Here is a 23,954-nt window from a genome sequence, read left to right as displayed (position 1 = left end):
ATGTACAGATCTCCAATTTCGGTGAATTTCCAACACGCGGTAACGGGCACCATTCTGAACTGTTTCCTACACATGTTACTGGCTATCGGTCTTAATTTTCGACATACATATTTGCAAAAAACTGTCGGTGCTGCTATAGTGAATTCTGCTTATAGTTGTGCGTCTGTGGTAGAGTATGTATCGGTAATAGTTTCGGGCCGGCGGCCGCTTATCTCCTCTATATAAATGAGGGTCAAGCGAGCCCGTTAAAAACTCCGTGCACAACGAGCATATGCGAGGTCGTAAGAAACGTCTGTTACAACTTACAATTCAGTTAAAGGTAGATATCATCAATATATTGAATTTGGGTTTGAATTGGTTTTTCAAACTCGGTTGAAGCGGCCTGCAACGCTTCCCGTAAAATAATAACAAATTATATTGTTGTCTGTTACCTAACCTATGGCCATATTTTAAAAAATTAAGCCAAAACCGATACATTGATGATGTTCACTTTTAAGTGAGTTATAACAAACATTTCTTGCAGCCTCGTATGCGCATGTTCTATATGGGTCCCTTAAACACGTCCGACCCTCGTTTATAAACAGAAGATAAGCGTTCGGCGGCCAGCAACCAATATTAATGCTACGTTGCCACACATGCACAACTATGGACAGAATTCACTGTGTTGATACCAACAGTTTTTTGCGAAGATGTATCTCGGAACTAAGGTCAACGTCACCAACATGTATAGGAAAACGTTGCTTACAATTACGCCTCTCACCACATATTAAAAACTCATCAAAATCGGGGAGTTTGAGTTCGATCTACACATTTACTATTGTTTTTCGATCGTTAATATCTTCCAATTGTGAAAATTCTTCCATGTTATATTATGCCTGAACTTTGCTTCTACGTCCACGAGAATACATATTTCAGTGTTGTATCAACTACGATTTCTTCTCACAACGAATTTTGTCATATTTTCACGCTGAACAATATTTCCGCAACTCGTGAAACATTGTTCTGTTATTGAATATTTATATATTTCATTTCAGTGGTATTATATGTTACTGACGACAGCACATCGCGATATCTGATTTACAGAGTGGTCTAAAAATTAGTCCCCGCGATTTTTCAGGCACTTCTAATAATCGGAATAGTTCAATAGCTTCCCATCAACTACAAATGCAATGTTAAGGACTTAAACAAAATTTTACTTCGATGAAAAATCAAAATTACCTTCATTTTTTTTAAATGAATTAATACAATTTTGCATACGGCATTCGATGAATTTATAAATTCTTTGCAAAAAATTACTGGGTCGAAAAATGGTTAGTTTAAAAGATATTTTAACTGCAATGTTGTGCAATTTATCGTGTGAAAGTTCCCTGTTCTTATGTTTCCCTTGTCTTTCGTGAGGTAAATTTTATAACATTAAAGCTACAACATTTGTTAAAGTAATGGTTTTCGGACCCAACTACCATAATATCTTTTTACAGAAAATTAAAAGTGCATTGAATGGAGTATAAATTGTTTCGTCTAAAAAAAAAAAAATAAAAAAAAATAAAAAAAAATAATAATAGAGGTGACCTTGATTTTTCATCAAAGGGAAAGCTTTTTTGAAATTGATAATATTATAATTTCTAGTAGACAGAAAGCTGATAAACTTTTACTCGAAACATATTTTTGTCCGGCTATCGGTGTCTAAAAAATCATGGGTACACTGACTTTTAGATTATCCGATATATTTAGCTTCTACAAATTGATTATAACTTATGTAATATACTATATATATGGTATACACAAATGTATGGATTAGTAATGATTCATCAAAAGAATAACACGCACACACACAGAAAGAGAGGGAGAGTACATGTATGTATGTATGTATGTATGTATGTATGTATGTATGTATGTATGTATGTATGTATGTATGTATGTATGTATGTATGTATGTATGTATGTATGTATGTATGTATGTATGTATGTATGTATGTATGTATGTATGTATGTATGTATGTATGTATGTATGTATGTATGTATGTATGTATGTATGTATGTATGTATGTATGTATGTATGTATGTATGTATGTATGTATGTATGTATGTATGTATGTATGTATGTATGTATGTATGTATGTATGTATGTATGTATGTATGTATGTATGTATGTATGTATGTATGTATGTATGTATGTATGTATGTATGTATGTATGTATGTATGTATGTATGTATGTATGTATGTATGTATGTATGTATGTATGTATGTATGTATGTATGTATGTATGTATGTATGTATGTATGTATGTATGTATGTATGTATGTATGTATGTATGTATGTATGTATATGTTTATGTTGTTATCCTTTTAATGAGTCATTATTAATCCATACATTTGTGTATACTATTACTTAATTAGAAAACTTGGAAAGATGATACGTGAATTGAAAGACGTTAGCATCAGTTTTATGAACTTCTCATAAACAAAAAATTATCATAAATGTATACGACATATGTAATATATTTCTACATATAGTTTTATAATAAAATATGAGGCAAATGTTGAGAAAAGTGGACCCAAATCTAATGATCTTAACCCTGGCATATGTTGTCAAGCACATTTCCCTAAATAATCTTCGGATATGTATGGTAAAGAAACACAACAAGTGTTACACGCTTGCTTCAATCGCTCGTAAAAATCTAGCCCATTCCAATAACAAATTAACACATAGGCAAAGCAGACGAGCGAGGAATTTTTAAGAGAGATGTATCTTGACCGAAAATAGGGCCACTTCTCTTGTATGTGGAATTGGTATTGGGTTGGACTAGACTTTTACGAGCAAACGGAGCTCGCGAAGCAAATGGGGCAATGCGTGCGATGTTTCTTTAAAATAAAAACTGCGAGATAAATGCGACTATCGCGTCGGCTACGTCCGTGTTTGCAGATACATGCTAGAAATTTATGTATAGGCAGACTGCAATGTACTTAGTGGTACATATCTCCATATTTTTGTAAATAACTATTTGAGGAATATTTCTCTCTTTTTTTTTTTTTTTTTTTTTGTTTTATTTGGATGAATTTTACAATAAATTGTTTATTTCGTTAGTAACATACCAAGGTGTATTTATTAGTTTGAGATTAAACCCTCCTGAAGGTAACACATATGAAGGTCAAGATCATTAGCTCTGGCTCTCCTTTTGTCAATATTTACTAACCGTTTGAGTCCCAAGCAGCGCGATTGCATTGTTTAGATTTTGTGTCGAAAAGTCCGAGTACATTTGAACATTACGGACGACTGACGGTATTTTGTATTTCATTGTTATCTTCTCAATAATCTTTATTGAACAAAACTTGAAATATTTATAAACTAATAGTGCGCATATATGATAATATAGATGTATTTCATAAAAATAACAAATATGACGAGCGCTTTTGTTTTTCAAAGACCCCTAGAACTCAAACGGATAAATACGCTAAACATATGGAAAATATGCAACATAAAAATACATTTTTGTAATAGTCTAGCGACAAAACAAATTTTACGTACTTATATCCTATTGAAATATGCATTTGCATAAACGTTACAATTGCTAAACCAGTCTTTTCTAGAAATTATAAAACTCAACTTATGATATCAGCTGTATTGCTAATCAACTATTATAATACTTGAAACAACTCTAAACAACCAATTAAAAAGAGTGACTATCTTCACTATTACAAATTTTATATTCTACGACATTGATCTCTCGTAACATGACGTTTGAATACTATGTATAAATGTATTCATAGCTCATGAATTCATTGAAAAAACAACGTCTGATCAACCATGTATCCGCTGATCTTGATACGGACACATGTTCTCCTTCACTACTTGCACATTCTTCTAATCGCTGGGTATAGAGCAAACAACAATATCTACTTCTAATGAAACCTACATATATCATCACAAGTGCAAAAATTAATCATTTTTCGATGCATTAATCATCATAATACTGATATAAAATAGAAGAATTTTCTATTTGTTGAAAGTGATTTATTATAAATATTTATATTGTACATTATGCATAGATATATACATATATATATATATATATATATTTCCCATTTTAGAAATTTTTTAACTAATTAAATATTTATTACTCACCGACATAATATATTATAAATATTAATGCACATTCTTTTATAAAAATTAAGATCCGACCTGTTTCCCGTAAATATCCATTCAATAAAAATTCTCTTTTATATAGAACCGATAATTAATAATAAAAATATTACAAACATTTTAACTTTTGTTGATATAAAATTCAACAGAAGTATTCAGGGAACTAAAAATTGTGGCAAACTTACCAATTTCAATTACCTTGAAATATGTTGCCAATACTTAACAATTTTTCCCTGTACATATAATCACCGCTTTAATTTTCAGGTTATAAAGCAAGTTATACTTAATATTATATGTATTATTTAACAATTCATTTTATAAATTTTTATACTCTAAACAATTTTTCAATGACAAGGAGTATATTTGTTACATGTCTGACCAAGTGAAGATTAGAATAAAGTTCAATATTCCATATATCAATCGATTCATTGAAAATTGTTTGTTAGTGTTGCCGGCCATCTAATAGTGTTCGGGTACTATTTTAAGCCAATCTACATATATAGCATTGATTTTTGTTTTCTATTTAGACAATATTAAGAAATTATCTCTCTCGTAATCTAAGTTTAGATAGAACGAAGTGTAATCCTAACCTAAATTTAACCCTTTGAGTGCTGACTACTCGCGGCCTATGTCGTCCGTACGGACGGCGCGCGTCTAGCGCTGACGATCGCTGTGGACGGAATACTTTTTCGTTAGACGGAACTCTGTTGATTGACTATTCAAAGCGAAAATCGTAATAAGTTATAGTAATTCTTTTGCACGAGATTAAATAATTCAAGGACGTTATTTTTTAGTTATTTTTAATTATTTATTATAAACATTGAAATTTACAGTTAACTAGAATTTGGGTAATAAACTAGAAAACAATAAACTAGAAAACTAAATTTAGTAAATATAACGCAAGTTAATTATTTAGTTGTGTGTGAAAAATTCAGTGCTTGAGAAAACTAAAAAAACCAGATGTAGAGTTTTCTTACAAGTGGCGACCACTTCAACAATAACGGGGCACTATTGGCATTTGTTTACTGCCGTAAGGAATGCATTTATATTTATTTCACACAAACTTAATAGTATTACTTCTGTGTAGGTGTTCGGAAAAATTGAAAAACCCATACATGCGTCCTTAGTCCATGCCGGGCACTTACAGAAAAGACATATATATGTACTGAGTCCACACCGATAGCTTTCGCTAGACACCTATATGTGCTCACAGCACTCAAAGTGTTAATTGGCGTTTTGTACGAATATTTTGGAAAAGAAAGCCGAGCGATGCGACGGTTATGTTTTAAGATAAGGAAAAAGTTCTTCAGAATGTTGACCTTGACAACAATAGGTGAAATCGCGCCTAGTCCCAGTAATTACCAATTGAACTGCCTAGAATTTTTAAATAATTAAAACATTTCACTGATTCTCCATTTTACATATATATCATTATTAAATAACAAAAATGTTAAAATGTAATGTTAAGACTGCTTTGTTTAGAATTTTGGAATAATTTAGTTAGTTTTCCATTTTTATCATCAAAATGAAATTTTCCTACTTCTCTATTATCTCTTCTGTAAATATGATTCCATTTTTTAATGTACTTGTACTTATTCAAAATAAACTGATGATGAAATTTAAAAATTACTCACATGATATAGATAATTAGTCTAATTGGCTTCACAACAAATATTAATCTACATCACTAATATTTTCACTTATTATTAGTGTTTTCATTACATTTATTCTCTTTATTTCGTTAATCTTATTGCTTACATATGCAACTCCCAATTAGCTGATACTACTGTAAGCCTTTAAAAATAGCACAACGAATAGTCAAATACATAATCCCACCTCAACGTGATCTTGTTAAATTCGATTTGATAGACATTCTCTTTTTCTGTCTAGGAAGAATGGCATCCAATTATTATCTTAGAAAAAAATAGATAATAGATTGTTCAAATATTATTTATTAATAAATCCCACATGTCTAATCTTTAATGTGTTAAATTCATACAACTACAGGCTACATCTTTTATGGAATAACTTGATAACATAATTTCTACTACTAGTAAAAATAAAGGAAAAATAAATCAAAAACAGAAATTACAAAAACTAACTTCCGCTATTCAAACTATTTCAAACAAACCTAAGAAACTATTTTACCAGGAAATAAGTGAAACATTTCCTCTGATACATTAGCATCAATCCATGACTCTTTCCCTAGATGTAAATATTATTAACATTTTTTAACTGAAGAAGAACAGATGAAGCAACATTTGAAGTATTTTTAGATTGATATTAAGAAATTTCAGAAGTTTTTCCAGGAAGTTATTATTATCTTATTACAGAACAATATTCAAGCATGTCAAACAAATGCATGAAATTACTTTACAAAGCAATCAACGAAAACATTCTTCTGACACGTGAATCTATGGCTCTTTCCCTGCATAAAGTCAACGCGAGTGACTAATGTAACTAATAATAATGTGATTATTACATTTAGATGAGGTCAGTTGTCGTTTAAGAATCAGTCGTGCCAATTATGCTATCCGCCTCTCTCCACTTAGTCACATAACATTCCAAGCTTCGTTTAATACCGCAATAGTAGGTTGCAGATATAAACATCATACGTACGTCCTTGACATTGCCAGCAGCGACAACTGTGGCACGTTAATGCGACTAGCTGTCAGGATAGGTCGCGCTCACCTTTTGCGTTGTTGCGTAACCGTACACGATGGACGGAGCTAATTGCACAAGGACCTCGAGGCGCTCTTATACCGCGCGTGTCTGCGCACCGCATTACGTCATACAGTGCACACGGTTACTTCACAACGTTCCTGTAACCTTGAAACGCGATGCCAATGCCGACTGTTAGCCGTTAACAGCGTATTCCGCCGCAAGAGTTCCGTAACAGGTATTAACAACGATTAGCATGAATAATAGTCGAAGCTGTTCTCCGATATTTACAAAATTTCTTTAAGATATTACATTTAAATCACGTAACAGAATTAAATGGTTAGTAATTTGTAAAATAATTTTGATAATTATTTACAGAATGCTTAAAATATGTTGTCAACATCGTCATTCTGAAAAACTTTACCCAATACAATTACTCGGCTCAAATTTCCAAGCTATATGCAAAAATATCTTTATCACTATGTATTTTTTTTAATTTTCACTTAAATTATGGCTAATTAGTATATTAGAAAGAAATTAGTATATTAGAATTTATAATTGTTAAATTTATTGAGCCATATTATAATTAATATTATGTAACTAGAAATATATCTACCAGTATACCGAAAAATCCAGTTATTTGATTATACAAAACTATATTACTATATTAAAAAAAGTTCTGCAATATAACAAACATAATGTTGTTTACGAGTACCGTACATTTTGTCTGTCTGTTCCTCATGTACATATGTATTAATAATTAGAGTCAATAGATATTTATACATGTATACATATACACATATATGTTCACCATGCGCAACCTACTGATAGTCTTAATTTTGAGCTATACACAAAAGTATTTATGATACATTTACAAAATGGAATGAAATAAAAATTAAGTCACGCTAGCGTTACTGACCAGCGTGGGCCGAATGTGACTCTACCATCTAACTACATCTATAACGCATTGATGTTTCTTTTTTTAATTATATTAAAGATGATTAACACCAATGAGTTAAGTTTAGGGTGAGCTGTATAAAGATGTAGTCGTTACGAGGCGAATGCCAGAGTGAAATTCTCGCATTACGAGGTTTAAATCATCTTATATGTATATATAGAATATAGGTTTGCATATTAGCTACATCACATGCTCTATGTAATCTCCTGCAACTTTGCTCTTCGGATACCTGGTAATCTCTATTTAACAGACACGCCCCGACATCGTATGTCCTCGTGCAAGATAGCGCGGCTACACCAAGCGAGTGCAAAATATTAAAATGTTCTTTACCCTTTTGAAAAGCACAATGAAGATGCATATAAAGGATGTTATACAGATGATAAGTGCAAACGGTCTAGTAATAATAATGTATAAATGAGAAAAATGTATGTTTTAAATTTTATGACTATGATTGTGGCAGCACTCGACCATGGAACTTCCCAATGGCTTCGCGACACAAAGCGCTATATCTACAAAACGTAAGGCCGACATGCCTAATGTTCCATCGATATCTCTACGGTTCTTTCGCCGAATATTCGGAAGAATGCATACACGGCAACCGTCGCGAACACCTAATAAACGCGTGCGTAGTGGGGATATGGAGGGGCAACGAAGAAAAGAATCCGTTTGGTTTCGAACGAAAGATTCATTCTGCCCTGAGCTGCAAAGTGCGAAAGGTTTAGCATCATAGCAAAGCAAACACAATTCGAGATACGTGATTATTAACTCTTGATTGTTAATCGTTAATTGTTGATCGTAAATTGTTCACTGTTGATTGTTAATAGTTTAATAAATCCTTTTTGTTGAACATCAAGAGTATTTCTTGTGGACACCTTACCAACTACCACCTTATGACCTATGTGATCGTATTACATTACACATATATGGATGAAATATCTATTTTATTAAAATATCAAATATTTTTAATTATAAATTTGCTTTTTTTATGTATATTTTTATATTTTATATCTCCGTTACTTTTAATGATATGCAAAAATGCCAAGAGAATAAATCTTCAATTTGAGAAATGTTATAATAAATAAACAATATTCTCAAAGTCATATCCTTCGAGATTACAATCCCATCAGTGTTCTCTTTTAACGGGACTATACATTTCCATCATTGAAACCGAAACCAATCCAATGACCTATAACGTGGCTCTGAATACGAAAAATTAAAAAATGTTTGCTAATAAATACGAGTAATAAACAACTACAATACAGAGATTACCAAAGGAAAGTTCATCGTAACAAATGTTCAAAATTATTTCCGTTAACTTCTAACCACTTGTTAATTTGATGGCCAGATAAGCATCGCCCATTCGCGAGAACTTTTGCCGTTACAGAAGCACAAGCTCGTGTCTTCGCGTGTTTCGAACTTTGTCGAAAAAGCCTTCTCTTTAATAAACCTCATAAAAGGGATTCTGGCATTGCAATACGAGAATTAAATTAATTTCCATTTTGTTAAACTTGCTTGTGTATTTACACAATTCTGTGAGGTGTCTCATCGTATCTCAATTGCTTTCCTTGTTTTTTGTTCTTACGTTCGACGTATTCACAATAGAACGATCGAAAATCGAGTAGTAGTAATATTAATTTGTAGAAAGTGATCGTTAATAAATTTTGAAGTACGACATAGAAAAAAATATTTAATATCATATTTGTAAGAATATTAACAATTTCATTGTAAATCCCCAATAACTCCTCGCGAAAAAAGAATTGAATGCAATCTTAAATTAAGAAAAAATTACATGGTAATTACATTTTAGATAAGCATAATCCAAGATAAGGTTATTTAAAAACTTCTTATTTGCTAGGAAGTTTCAGAAGTTCGTAAAAACATGAAATCGTCGGACGAAAGCGCGAGGCTTTCTCAACAATCGTCTTTCTTTTATTGTCCTTCGAAGTCCTTCGACGGCAACCAAACCGCTCTGTGTTGTCGCCTAAAATTATACTTCTAGCTCATCGATGGTGAGTGACATTTCATTGTAGCAGTAAGTGTATATGTTACACTGTTGCCATTCTCATATATTTTCGCGAACGTGGGTTTCGAGTTAAGTGCATAATTCTGTATCGTGACGATTCGTTCGTCTGAGAAGAATATTCCTGACAAGAATGTACTAACCTGAGCTAATTTCTCTGTCATTCAACTGTGACAATTTATTCTCCGGATAAAATCACTTTTTGTTATTTCTTGTAAAAGAATGTGATATGGATATATCCTATTACTAACTAAAATAAAAACTTTGAAATTGAAGATTTACTGACGCCATTATCTCTATTTATTTCTCTAGTAGATAAGCGTATATGTACAGTAATTGCTGCCAAACCTTAATAGCATTATTAATGTTATTTATCACCGGACGTGTTCTTTTTTATTTTGGTAGTTTGCAAGAGCCGTGTTGCCAAAGATGTTTCTCCATACGCTTAAATGCCATGTGTGATTTCGCTGATTTCTCCCAGTATGTCTAGATATGTTTTTAGGTATAGCTGGCATTCGCCTAGTACTAACGTTACATATATCCAATTTTACTCGAAACTCGTTCAAATGAATCTGCGCAATACCGAAAATTGACTAACCACTGATTATTATCCTGAGGTTGCCATAATTTAGCATCAATAACGTTCATTTATACCGAATGTAAACATGGTTATGTTATGTTCCTTTCGTTAATAACCGCTTTGATATGACGCTTAATAGCAATACGCAATACTGGATTAATACATTTCTGAATTTTGTACATTCACCGTTACGTGAAGGTCATATTATAAGGTCATGTATAAGGTTTCAATTTCAGCTATTACGCGATGATGATAGAAATATGTAATCCCATTAAGGCAAACATTGATGAGATTAGAGTCCCAAAAAACATAACCTCGAGAAAATTTTTTGTTTACCATAACATTCTTCGAACTAAACAGTTTAACACTTTGGCATTTTTGCATATCATTAAAAGTAACGAAGACGTTGCTTTGTAACAGAGTTAACCACATATCCATATTATAACATGATAATTGTAATTACCAATTAATAATGAATTTCCGTATTAAAAAAAAAAAAAAAAAAAAAAAAAAAAAAAATAAAAGCGAAAAATGAAAAGCTGTGTTATATGTAATTGAAACATTTAGCAAACCTTTTGTTAAACAACTGATGAATAAATTACTTTTTACTGATGAACATCGCTATCCCACAACAAATGAACTAATGAACAGCAATAGAATAACGTATTAATCTTGCAAATCGTTTGATAAGAAGATTGTGATTTATTAAAGCGTATTAAAATCTCCAGAGGCAGCATCAGTAATCTATCAATGAATAAGCATTGGTGGATAGCTGCATACTCATGAGAAGCTCCATATACATGAAACAATCACATATGCATTTTGAATACATATTCAACTACATCACAGACTACAAAAATATGGAATATTTGAAAAATCTAGATAAATGGAATGCTTTCAATTTTAAATTTAAGTAGAATAATATACATCAACTCTAAAAAAAAAGTTAAAATTATATGTTTGATCATGTGTAAGTTTTTACATATTTCTATTCATAAAGACAACATTTGTTGCAATTTATATAAGATAAATATAATCGCAAAAGTATGTCTTAGAACATTAGCAAGAAGATTAGTATTTCTTTTCTTCTTAAAACAATTGTATGTATTACTTTAACGTACAGATATTTATTGTTGAGATTGACTGATAGAAGAACGAGTGAATGAACTTGTAATAGAAAAATATATTGAAATAAGCACAGGTATAAGTATAGATATAAATACAGCTATAATATATGCTGATCCAGATGCTCACTCTTACAGTGTTACAATACAATAGGAAGAAAAGCAATAGGGAACACGTTCTTATATTTATAGCAAAGAACATTACCAAAAAGTTAACTTTGTAGCTCTAGTTGAAGGCTACAAGAAACACCAATAGAAATCTACTTATAGCTCTTTTGTTTCTAGATCTCGTGATCCAAAACAAAATTTATATTTAAGGGCACAATAATATGGACCTCTCCTTATTTCGAACTTTTTGTTTCATTAAATTTTATTCTCCTCGTAACAGCAGTCTGCAGGTCATGGATATACAAAAGAAAAGGTGCAGAGTTTTTCTTAAAGCAATTACTTCAACATTTATAATAATCGAATATTTGTAATAATGTGTACACGGTTTAAAGTGTTTAGATGAAATATTTATTTTTCTTCCTTATATCTGTATCAGAAGATATGCAACGTAATGTCTGCATTCTTGCAAGCTGATAAGCACAATAGGTACTTTCTACACTTCTATATAGAAGTGTATATAAATGTTAGAAATATATATCTGTTATGCTCGGACATATTGTGAATACGGGCATCGATTAAACTCTTACCTTTCTTCTTTTTACTATGAGTCACAAAAGATGGAGGAAGAGTATTATTCCGTACCAAGTACCAACGATATTCAACTTTGTGATAAATCGCGTGAATAAAAGGCATTCACTGTGTCCTTTGCCGTTCATCATTCTGATGTGAGCGGTTTCAGGACAAAGAAGCAACAAGCTGGAGGAAGACAGAATTTAGATGGTCAAAGAGAACTGTAAGTAATTTTCATAATAGTCAGAGACTTCAACCGGGAAAGGTAACGTTTGTTTACCAACAGAGTTCATTTGTAACAGGCTGTTAAAAATTGCTATATCTACACCGATTCTACACCGAACGATTCTTCGTCTGACCGATCTGTTTAAAAAGATGCTGTTAAAATCTTCATCTCGAATTTGAATTTCAAGATCAATTTTTTTTTGTATCGCTTTCTCTTATACTCGTCGCGAGGAAATGATTGGTAAATGATCTTAAAGTTCCATTGGCTGCTACATTGACGTAATTTACAATATGTTTACTATTGAGATATGTATAATTTTTGTGCTGGGCTAGGTCGAATGCGTAGTGGAGATGTTTGTATGTGGATATCAGTGTGTGGAGATATGTGTGTGCGCGGCGACTGAGAAACAGACGAATGTAAACACATCGGTCAGTGAAAAGGTCGGGTATGGAAGAAAGTGCTGAGACGCGTGCAAGCGTGTATCGATGAATATCCTAGAAATCGTTTATAAAATAAATATGTGTCTACGTTAATAGTAATACCCAGTGTAAATTTAATGTTTCCATAACAATATTTCGGCCATCAAGATCCACAATTCTCAACATTTACATCCCGCAATCATATAGAAAGTAAATAGTGTTATATTGATAAGGAAACAAAAAACTGTATTCCTTAGCACATGAGATCATCTACTCTAAATAGAATGACGCACCTATTTCATAATTTTCAACTTGCAAAATTACTTATTGCATGGAAGAACTTTTTAAAAAAGAGTTGAATGTCCTCGAAAAGGACACGATTTGGCGTTATTAGTATCATTGCATTTGGATACGTAGAGAATACATAAACCACATTCTTTTTAAGTGTAATACAATCACATTTGTGTGTTAGTCAATGCATTTTATAATTTCATCCGAGTGCTTAATAGCAGTTTACGTCAAAGACGTAATATTAGGTCCATATATTAGGAAATATTTTAATGTATGATAAACACAGAGTGGAGCATTTAAATGGACATACTTAATAATTATATTAATAAGGGAAATGATTTCAGAGAAGAAAGTTATCTGAAGGGGCACATGCAATGGTGGATAACTTGTTTTTCATGAAAGTCATGTCTTTATGAGATTTCAAGCTCATTAATATTTTTTTAAATGGAACTACATATTTTTTAATACATTAATCGATTATTTATGTTGAAATGCTATGTATTAGTTTAATGGATATTTAGCTTTAATTTTATCAAATTTAAATGCATGAAAGAAACACAATGTAAAAAGGGAATACCACTTTGCGCCTTTCCTTGTCCTTCATATATTACATTTGACAAAATCAAATTTAATATGACCGCTGAACTAATGATTCTTTTACATAAATAGGTTAATACTTTCTATAAAAATTATCGTGATGGATCAATTGGTGTGTTAAACAATATATGGTTTCATTAAAAGAACGATGATGATCTTGAAATCTTTTTAAAGACTAACTTTCAGAAAAAATATCGCTTAGCATTGTATGTGTCCCTCTAAAAGGTATAATTTTCATCTCTAAAAATTTTCCATACGGAAAATTAATAACGGAGATATATATTTAGGTGTTTCTATTTAAATGCTTCAGAGTAATCAAAGTATTAAATTTAGGAGATATTTTAATATATTATCACAATATTATACAATATTATTGAAGTACAATATTATTGTGCTTTTGAAACGAAAGTAACGAATATCTCCTGATTTAGTTTTTTGGCATGATCAACTTAATACTTCCCTATATGGAATAACGAGATAACAAATTGCGCCCTATACGACGCCATTTAACTCTTGCTTGAAAGACTTTTTCGTACAGTAACTCATTTTGTAATAGTTGAATTTGTTTTAGGTGATCTGTTTCATGTGCTAAGAAATAATTTCCTGTTTCTTCATTAATATGATACCGTTTACTCTTTCTTCGTTCTTTCTCTCTGACTGCAGAATGTAAACATATTGTAAATAATGTCAATGTAAACGCAAATAGAAGATTAAGGTCATTTTCTAGTGGTACGGCTCATTTCGAGCAAATGAGCCGTACATATCAATATTTTTCTAATTTATTTATAATTCCATGTAAATATCTCAGGAGTACATAAAAAATTAAACAAACTCTAGATTTTAATAATTGTTGATGCTATATTGTAGATCTATAATTCTTTTCTTCTACAGAAACTGAGATCGACTAACTTACGATACTTGACGGACTATCAGATGATGATTTTCTGGCGGGGCAGCCAGCTACGCTCGTTTGGAGTCTTCATTGGAAACGACGCGTCGCGAGTTCGAATCCCTCTCGCCCGGAATATGCGAAAAACCAAAAAACATCTTACTCTCTTAAAAGTAATATACAACAGGCAAGAACGACACCCAACACCACACCGCCACCAACCGTCACCATACTCGACTGTTGTTAATATACAACAGGCAAGAAAAAAGTTCTTACTTGACTGTTGTGTGATACCTTTACTACGAGTGGGTGAGTAGTTAACATCCGGGGCCGATGAATTTAACTCGCACTGGTTTACCGTCCCGCCCGTGGAGGTTTTAGCCGGTAAGAATCCGGCACTACCTTCTACCGCCCTGTGTCCCTCGGCCCACAGGGCAGTAAGGTGTCTATGAAGATTTCCTCCACGTTAAAAAAAAAAAAAAAATTTTTTTTGTAGTATGATAGGAGAGACGTTTAACACTCCCCTAGACAAGGATGTATAAGGTAAGGGGCACTGTCGCCTTTCGGCGGCACTTACCAGATTTAAAGAGCGGTGAGAGAGAGAGAGAGAGAAAAACTCTTACCATTGTAGGGTAACGCGGCGAAGAGCGGTCAGACGGCCCAGGGCCATTCCACCGTTGCCCCCTTCGGGTCGCGACTAGCAGGGAGGGCACTAGGGGCAATGGTCGCCCCTAGCGTCAGATTAATCAGTTAGGAAACTTATAGGATCGGCTCATTATCAAGAGGACGCAGGGAGTGCAACAGCAGTAATTCGTAAGAGGTCCCGGGCACCCCTGTCACACGCGTAAACAGGCCATCGTGGAGTTTTAGTCGGTAAGAGTCCGACACTGCTCTGCTGCTACCGCAGCGACGGAGTGTTCATGAGTATTTCTCCACGTACAAAAAGAAAGATTATCATTTTCTGCTCATTATGTTGCAAAGCTATCGTAACCCTCAACTAATTTATAATTTCATATATTTGATTTATAAATCTTATAAATGTATATGCAATACATTTATGATACTCGAATAATGTCTCTCATATAAATATCACAATATTTTAATGTATAAAACTGTATAAAATGGATGTTGAAATAAATGAAAAATAATAAAATAAAATTGCGGGACTCGTCAGATTATGGGTGTTTCTCGAGGTATGTATACCTTTTTTCTGATTATTGTTATTATACAAATATCTGTACATTTACACATATACTATATATGCCACTATATTACCTATGATAATTGTACTACAATAGCTCACTTAGATACAAAAAAGTTAAACAGAAAAATGGTATTTGTCGAGAAACGTTCTTTTCTCATTTGATATATTGCAAGTTACAAAGAAATACATTTTTAGAGAAATTTTAACTTCCAAGAAAAGTCAACACAGAATTTTTATTATTTTTCATCTGATTACTTTTAGATAAATTTGTATTTCTTTAAGGCTTTTGTACTTTGAATAAATGCAAGGAATTCAATGCTGCAAAATTACAAAATAACATTGAAAATTAAATTTTGATACAAGAATATAAGTTTGTAAATATTGTTTCCATTATTGATATAATTTGACATTGAATTAAGCTACAAATATAACCTTTTCCTCATATTTACTTTTGTTTCTTAAATTGAATTTAATTGAATTAAATTAAATTTACTTTTGTTTCTTAAATTTTGAGAAACTCTTATATCTATTTAAATATGCGTTTAATAAGATATTGCATAAATGTAGTTACTTTCAATATTGCAATGTGACGAAGAAACTCGCTATTCGGAAGGAGGGCGTTCAAAATCATTTTTATTATAAATAAAAAAATCGCTGTTTTCGAAATTATTTCATTCTATATGAAAAACGTAATTTTTTTAGTATTTTAGTAGCTTGCCATAAACATGACAATTGTATGAACGAAAACTTGATACGTCAGTATTTCAAATAAGTCCTCAATTACAAGATTGCAAAATATCTACATATTTATTTATGCATAGGAGAATGTTGTTGAAGAAAGAACAGGAATCACTAAACGAAACAAGTTGTACAAGGTCGAAAGAAATCGATAGTCATTCTTTGGAAGATATGCTTACAGAATTCCTAAAACTCAAGGAAAGCTGCTTTTAACGATTCTTAGAATAATCTACCATAAGGAAAGGAATACAACAAACCGTCCACAATACGACTCTCAAATATATACGAATTTATCGCATTTTGTTGCGTCATTTTTCCAAACTTTCATTCTATTCGGTTTTTCTATACATTTAATATTTATTTTAGTATAATTTATGTATTTAATTTGTGTATATCTACTTATACATAATTTATGTAAAACTAATATTGATTATATTCAATGATCGAGTGTGAACTATGATGTGTGTATAAATCATACGCATATCTAATGTTTATATTACATAAATACCTAATTTTTATGGAATGTTTATAAAAATTAAAAAAAATTTATATCATATGTTAATTAGATATAACTTTTTAAAATAAGAATTTAAATTAAATATATATTTTTGATTGAACGTAACAAATGAAATGAACTAACTGACGATACCTAGCAGAATAAAAATATGATATATCTTCTAACTGGTCCATCTACCATTCAGGCACATTTGTTCATTTTAATCTTAATATACAATATGTATATGCATTACCGGCCAGAAATATTAGGTTACCTATTTGTTACATTTATTGTGAAAACTCTAATAAATGTCTATTAAATGTATAATACGAATAAAATAACAACTAAACCTAACCCCATCTAACATTAGGTGGTAATGGCGGTAAAATTCGCAATCACTTAGTTGCCAACCCAATAAAATAACTAGAAAATAAGGACAGTAAAAAGCATTCAATTTCTACTAAAACGTCTTAACACTACTTGTTACCGATAAAGTAGTGTATATTCTTTAACGACATTTTACTAGAATTCATCACAATTTATCTCAATACTTCGCGGAAGTACTAAGATCAAATTATAATCTACAATACATACTTATCGACCTAAAACAAAATTGTGTTAACAATAAAAAAGTATTTATATTAAATATTAGCAACTATCTTAATAGTTATGTTTGGCTGAGTATGTGCTATTATTGAAAACGCTAAGAAATTTTTCATATGAAATTTGTTTGACTTGATAGAAGAAATTTAATGGAACATTTAATAATTATTTTAAATCTACATATTCTATTAAAATTCGTCTATAAAATCAAATAACTCTCCTGTGAAAAATTTGTATCCGTAGATTTAGTGAGAGAAGTAATAAAGTATGTATTTAAATGGAACATATATATTTGTATATTTTCAATAAGCTAATACGTCTAATGTATTTGAACCGCACATTATAGAGGTAATATATTACAAATTACAAAGATGTGCCTTAATGCGAAACAAAAATGTTAAACAGCAGCTTAGTCACGATTTGATAGTTTAATAGTTGACATTCAGATAACTACCTGAAACTAGTATTCATTATACCTCTATTGTACCCTAACAGTAGTTCAACATCGTACAAAGCAACGTTATTTGGAACATTCATTTTCTTGTAGTACCTACTTATTTTCCTTTCCTCTTTGCTGCATTACCTGCCCTACCAGTATTTATGACCTATCTTCTTTTATTTTGCTGTTAACCTTGTCCCTACCTATAGTCTCTTTCAGTGATGTTTTTAGATTTGCCCATTCTTGTACTAAATACTTCTTTCTCCTGTTTCAATATTTTGACGTTTGTTGAAATTTTATACCAGTTTATGATTTCTAAGTTCCATTATACTTTCTCTTCTTCTATCTTTCTGCCTTCTAATCTTATCACTATGATTAATGGTTAGTAATAAAACCTAAATAAAACTCTAATTCTGTCAGTTGTGACCTGTTGTGACTGTCGCCACTTCGTCGAACACTGATGCTCCCCTCTTCGCCGCCATATCAGTTTCCTTCTTCTCCTATTCTTGCTTTAAAATCTCCCCCCAGTATCAACAATTCCTTCTGCGTTACTTTTTTGTCATCCTTCCAATCTCTCTATTGCTATACATTGTCCAGATAATCCATATTTCTTCCTGCTAGTCTATTTCATTATTCTAACCTAACCCTTTCTAACCTGTCATAGCTCCACTGCTTGCAGTTCCCTTCCTTTTCTCTCTTTTTACATAATAAACCGGATAAGTTAGCGTCCGATATGAAGTGTATGTTAAACGTGTTGGTTTGTTTAATAAAGAGACGAGTGATTAATTCGTAATTGTCCGTTATATTAAAATTAACATATGTACAAGTACAGAGATAGTGTATGTCGGTTGTAATCGTCACTCGCTCGAAATTTGTGTATCGATGACCGCTATTCAACGGTATGTGACTCGCCTTAATGGTTCCTAGAGAGCAATCTAAAAAAATTCGTCTATTTGTATCGACTGATGTTATTATAGGAAGTTCAAATGTAACTCCGGTTGAAGATTACAAATAACGACGGTAATGTTTTGTCGGGAGTTCGTTTACCTTTAAACTGTAACCTTTCAGTTTAAATACATAAAAAGCAAAATAAAATTAATTATATTATTCTTTTAGTTATCGTCAAGTCATTATATCATTGCGGAAAAAAATATAACATGAAGTAGGAATTTGTAAAACCAGTCAAATCGACTGGTGTGGCAGTCCTAGTGTTAATTGTTTCCTCCGCTCCTTTACCTGCCCCCTCCCTCTCTTTTCCCTCACTCCCTTCCATTTTCTGTAATATTTCTTCCATTTTTCTGCACGACTCCGCCCCTTCTTTCCCCATTTATTCAATATGGATCTTATCCTTTGGGTCAAATTACTTATTTCGTTCTTTACCTCCTTTGTAACTTTTCTCTTCCTTGTATGATCTCTGTCCTAAAACTTCCCATTCTGTTTACTGTTATCTACACTGTTCCCCCTTTCGCCCCTTCTTCTCTCTGAGACAATTTCTTTAATATCCTTCTTTCTCGCTCCTCTGTTTTCTGGAAGTCTTCCTCTACGTCTCCTTCAGTTACGGCTTTCCGTATTTCAATCAGTTTTCTATCTTAACTCTTTAGAAGTTAACTCTTTTTATCTTTGCTCGCCTCTAAGGAAGGTCTGTCCTTTTCCTTCTTCTCAAATTTTGCTCTATTTCCGATATTGTCTTCTGTTATTCATTCATTATTTTACTGATTTTACACCTCATATTGTTAACGTCTGTCCCTGTATTTCTTTACCTTTAGCTCATCTATTTTTTACATTTAACCTTGACTCCTGACTCTTTATGTAAATGTAATCTTACTTTTCTATTTTACTTCACCTTACTTATCTATTATTTGATTATCAATAGACTCAAGGTCTCAGTACTTTTAAATATTATCTGCTAGTATTTACTGTAATTCTTTAATTTTTAATACTTGATAATAGTGTTATTACTATAACTATAATATCTATTATTTGATTATCAATAGACTTAAGGTCTCAATACTTTTAAATATAATCTACTGGAATTTACTATAATTCTTTAATTTTTAATATTTGATAATAGTGTTATTACTACAACAAACACTTACAAATTAGAAATAAAATACCATATGATACAATGCTAAGAAAATAATTCAAAATAAATAATTTTCTACAAAAAATAATTTAGATATCTTTTATTTAGAAATATTGCAATAATATCGAACGTGAAATCAACTTCTGAAAAGAATCTCATAATCAGAATTTCACCCTAAATGTCCTTGGTAATAAGGTAAATCATAATTATAATTCTGCTCGCGTATCTATAACATTGTTAGATAATCTCTAATCTCATGACCTAAATCTCAAAACTTAATATCATGTAAAGATATTTAAATAGACTGAATAAATCATAATACAGTAGAATCTCGTTTACCCAATAGGTCTTTTTGATAATAAGTTAAATAACAAGTTCGTCGTAGGAAAATAAAATTATTTGCTGGGTTATAAATTACTCGTTTTAATTTTAATTTTTAATAATGTAATTACATAAGCTTGTTTCCTAATAATTATTGTTTGTGTAAATTATAACACTATGCCAAAACTAGTACTTTCATATTTAATTTTACAAATATTAATTAAACTTATTAAAATGTTTATGTCGTTAAATTAATACGATATTTTTAATGAATGCAATATTTTGAAACAGAAAGCAGAGTTTCAATCATAAACGAAATATAAAGTTTTTAATATTTTGTACATAAATTAGTAATAGCAGATCTCTAGTGATTTAAGACGATTTATTTCTAATATAACAAGTTTCAATGTGATCCTCTTTAGAATTAGTATGTGCTGAAAATAATATAATACTGCGATGTAGTAGTGTGATATTGCATGCTTATTTGATCTTTTTCCTTATATTTAATCCTCATGCATTATATTTTATATAAGAGTTCATAAATAAATAGATAAATTTATTTTCTTATTCGTTCTACAAAATATGAAGAACAAATGTATTCTAACCTAAACAAAAGATTAACACAAGCTACTGATATAAATTACTAGATTCGTAAGCGACTTTAGAACGACCACGAGATACAAAGCTATCGTCCAGTATTACATCTTAACCAAACTTCGATAATTCTGACTATGTGTGTAACAAACATGGCGTGGTTTTGAAATCGATGCGTCTTATTTGTCCGTGCCAAGTATCAATTTACTGGCAACATTCAAAACATCGATGGCTCGATATTTATAACCAGCTACATTCAGGTTGCATGCCAACATTTTTCGGGCGGGGAAGATTTTGAAATATGTCTCGAACTTTAAATTATCTAAATTTTGACACTTTACTGAAGTTTTATAGAATACATGTATAAAAATATATTTTAATTATAGAATTAAACGGCACTTATTATTTATACTTTATAGTCATCAGAGCTACATATAATAATATATTATAACCGATAATAAAGCTGGCGTTTATAACTGCCGAACTTTACAGAAATAATTTCTTCCTTGACAAACTTTTCATCTTCAGACTTTTCAATTTTTGAATTACAAGTCAGATTAAAAAGGGTCTAAACCAATAGAAAAAATTCCTATGTTAATACAATCAATGATATTTAAACATTAAAAGTATGTAGTAGTACATATAATAAATAATAATATATATTACATATTTCTATGTTCTATTAATAGGTAATTTAACGTTATAGTCTGATAATTGTATAAAGTGATAAATATTGCTTATAATTATTAATTCTTTATTAATTTACATGCTTCGGTAAAATATACATATTGTTATTATAAATGGATTAAAGTGTCTGAATATTTACGTATAAACTACTCTTAATATCCATACATTGTTTTCAGTTCATCAGTTTCAGTAATTTAGGCGTACAAAATTTAATGTCTATATACGTATGTATATTTCATTTTATTCTCGCTGTTATATTTTATATAACTATAGCTTTATTCGTCTACTTACGGGGTACGCCATTTTCACACAAATCTCCAGAGGATACGCGAAACATTAAAGAGAGAGAGAAAATCACAGTATTTTAAAATATATACATTTTAAAATAAATTTGAAATAAAAATATAAAATTGTTTCATGCCCGCTTATATAAAGTATTTCAGTGGACATTTACATTCTCTTTATTGTTTATTATTTTAAACAGCTTTAGCTCTAATTAACCTTAATTTCATCACAACTTTTCTGATTCTCAGATCAGAACTAGCTTCAATTTCATTACAACCTTTATCGGATTTTCCAGATTTATAAAAATAGAAGAAGTCAAGAAATCTGAAGAAAAATTATTTTTTGTGTACTCTAAAAAAAATTAATTTATCGAATTATCTTTCACAAAGTTAAATTTCATTGTACTTAAGAAATGTTTGATAATTCGCAAAACTAAAAGTGTCAAGTGTTAAACTAATAATTTAGTAGTAATTAAAAATGTATAGCTTCAGGTCGAATTAAAATGCAATACACAGAAATATTCCTATATGTATAATGCAATAATAATTTACTCGGATTGAAATAATAGTAATGGATATATTAAGAATAACCTGACAATAATAATTAGTCTATTACATAGGTACACATTTATGCAGTACTGACAATTATGCTATTATATCTGATAAAAATGTCTCTAACCATATTAAATTCCTACTTTAAAATATTTATTAAAGAAATTATTTTAATTGGAAGAAATAACTATATATTATAATATATTAATTATAACATTCCTCAAAAAACGTAACATTAAATTAAATACCACAGTACTTTACAAACTTTACAGTTTATTCACACCGTGATATAACGCGACTGGATCTGAATAGTTATCAATGACAACACTATAAAGGTTTGTCGCCATGAGCCTGAGTTAACGCATCTATGTCCGAACAAACGATGCTAAAGTACGCGTGACATTAAACAACGTAAAACCAACGTCAAACGATATACGTAAGTATACGCGTGATAAACGCAAAACAAATAAATCTAACTGTAGTATATATATTAACGTAGTAGATATTCACAGTTAAGTTACGTTCAAAAGATCATTAATTTGCGTTAGTGAAACGGTCGATGAATAGACTTACCCTAGAGATACGGAGGGGTTGATGCAGGTCATGTCCACCATGCATACGAAATCCCCACGGAGAGCCTCCAACAAGGGTGACTTCTCTTGCACTCATCCCGCCTCTCTTATCACTCTCCAACAACCACTCACTCGCGTTTCAATCCGAACGCGAGACGCAGCTACGTTGTTTGCTGATACAGACGCCACGCCGTCTCGTTTTACTCGTCTCGAGTTGACCAACGAGGTCGTAGTTCGCGCTCCGCGGCGCAAAATCGTTGATCGCGCGTAAATTCGTCTTGTCAACGCTCACATTTCTCGAATAACGCCTCGCGAAATTTGCCTGCTATCATTTATTATCAACGTTTACTCGAATGGTAGTCAGTACTTCTTAATCAGCGACATTACCGACCATGCATCATCTTTCAACGAATGAACGACGAAAAGGTTACGGACGAAAAGTTCATGGACGACGAATCATACAAATTATTAGTGTTATTGATAAAACAAAGAATAAATTTAATGATTCACGATGTTCTCGGTTGTCAAATTACGAACACGAATATATAGTCACTGATGACAAGAAAATTGGAACGAACAAAGACACGAACTACACTCGTCGATGGTTCGCGGAATACTGACGTGACGGCGCATTCCCCCTCCCTATAATCGTCGACGCGCCACCCTCACTTGCCATCCTATGAAACTCAAGCCACCCGGCGAACACGCGTGCCCTCTCCTACAGCAGCTACCATCAACATTTTTTAACTTACGATTCGGATGAACCACTTGTAGCTAATATTATACATATAGAGTAG

General features: G+C 31.5%; 1 protein-coding gene and 1 pseudogene across 1 annotated transcript in view; one reads left to right on the top strand and one right to left on the bottom strand.

Annotated features, from left to right (window-relative positions):
• The window catches only part of LOC105666782, a 360,020-nt gene extending 336,229 nt beyond the window's left edge, over nucleotides 1-23,791 (bottom strand). The window contains exon 1 of the mRNA XM_048414120.1: nucleotides 23,159-23,791. Within this exon, the coding sequence (XP_048270077.1) occupies nucleotides 23,159-23,254 (96 nt within the window). The 5' untranslated portion in view covers nucleotides 23,255-23,791. The remainder of the gene's footprint in view (nucleotides 1-23,158) is intronic.
• LOC125386922 lies at nucleotides 15,075-15,168 on the top strand (annotated as a pseudogene).
• Nucleotides 23,792-23,954: the final 163 nt, after the last annotated feature.

Source organism: Bombus terrestris, chromosome 18 (genome assembly GCF_910591885.1).
Source record: "Bombus terrestris chromosome 18, iyBomTerr1.2, whole genome shotgun sequence".
Taxonomy (NCBI): domain Eukaryota; kingdom Metazoa; phylum Arthropoda; class Insecta; order Hymenoptera; family Apidae; genus Bombus; species Bombus terrestris.
This window is presented reverse-complemented; position numbering and strand designations above follow the sequence as displayed.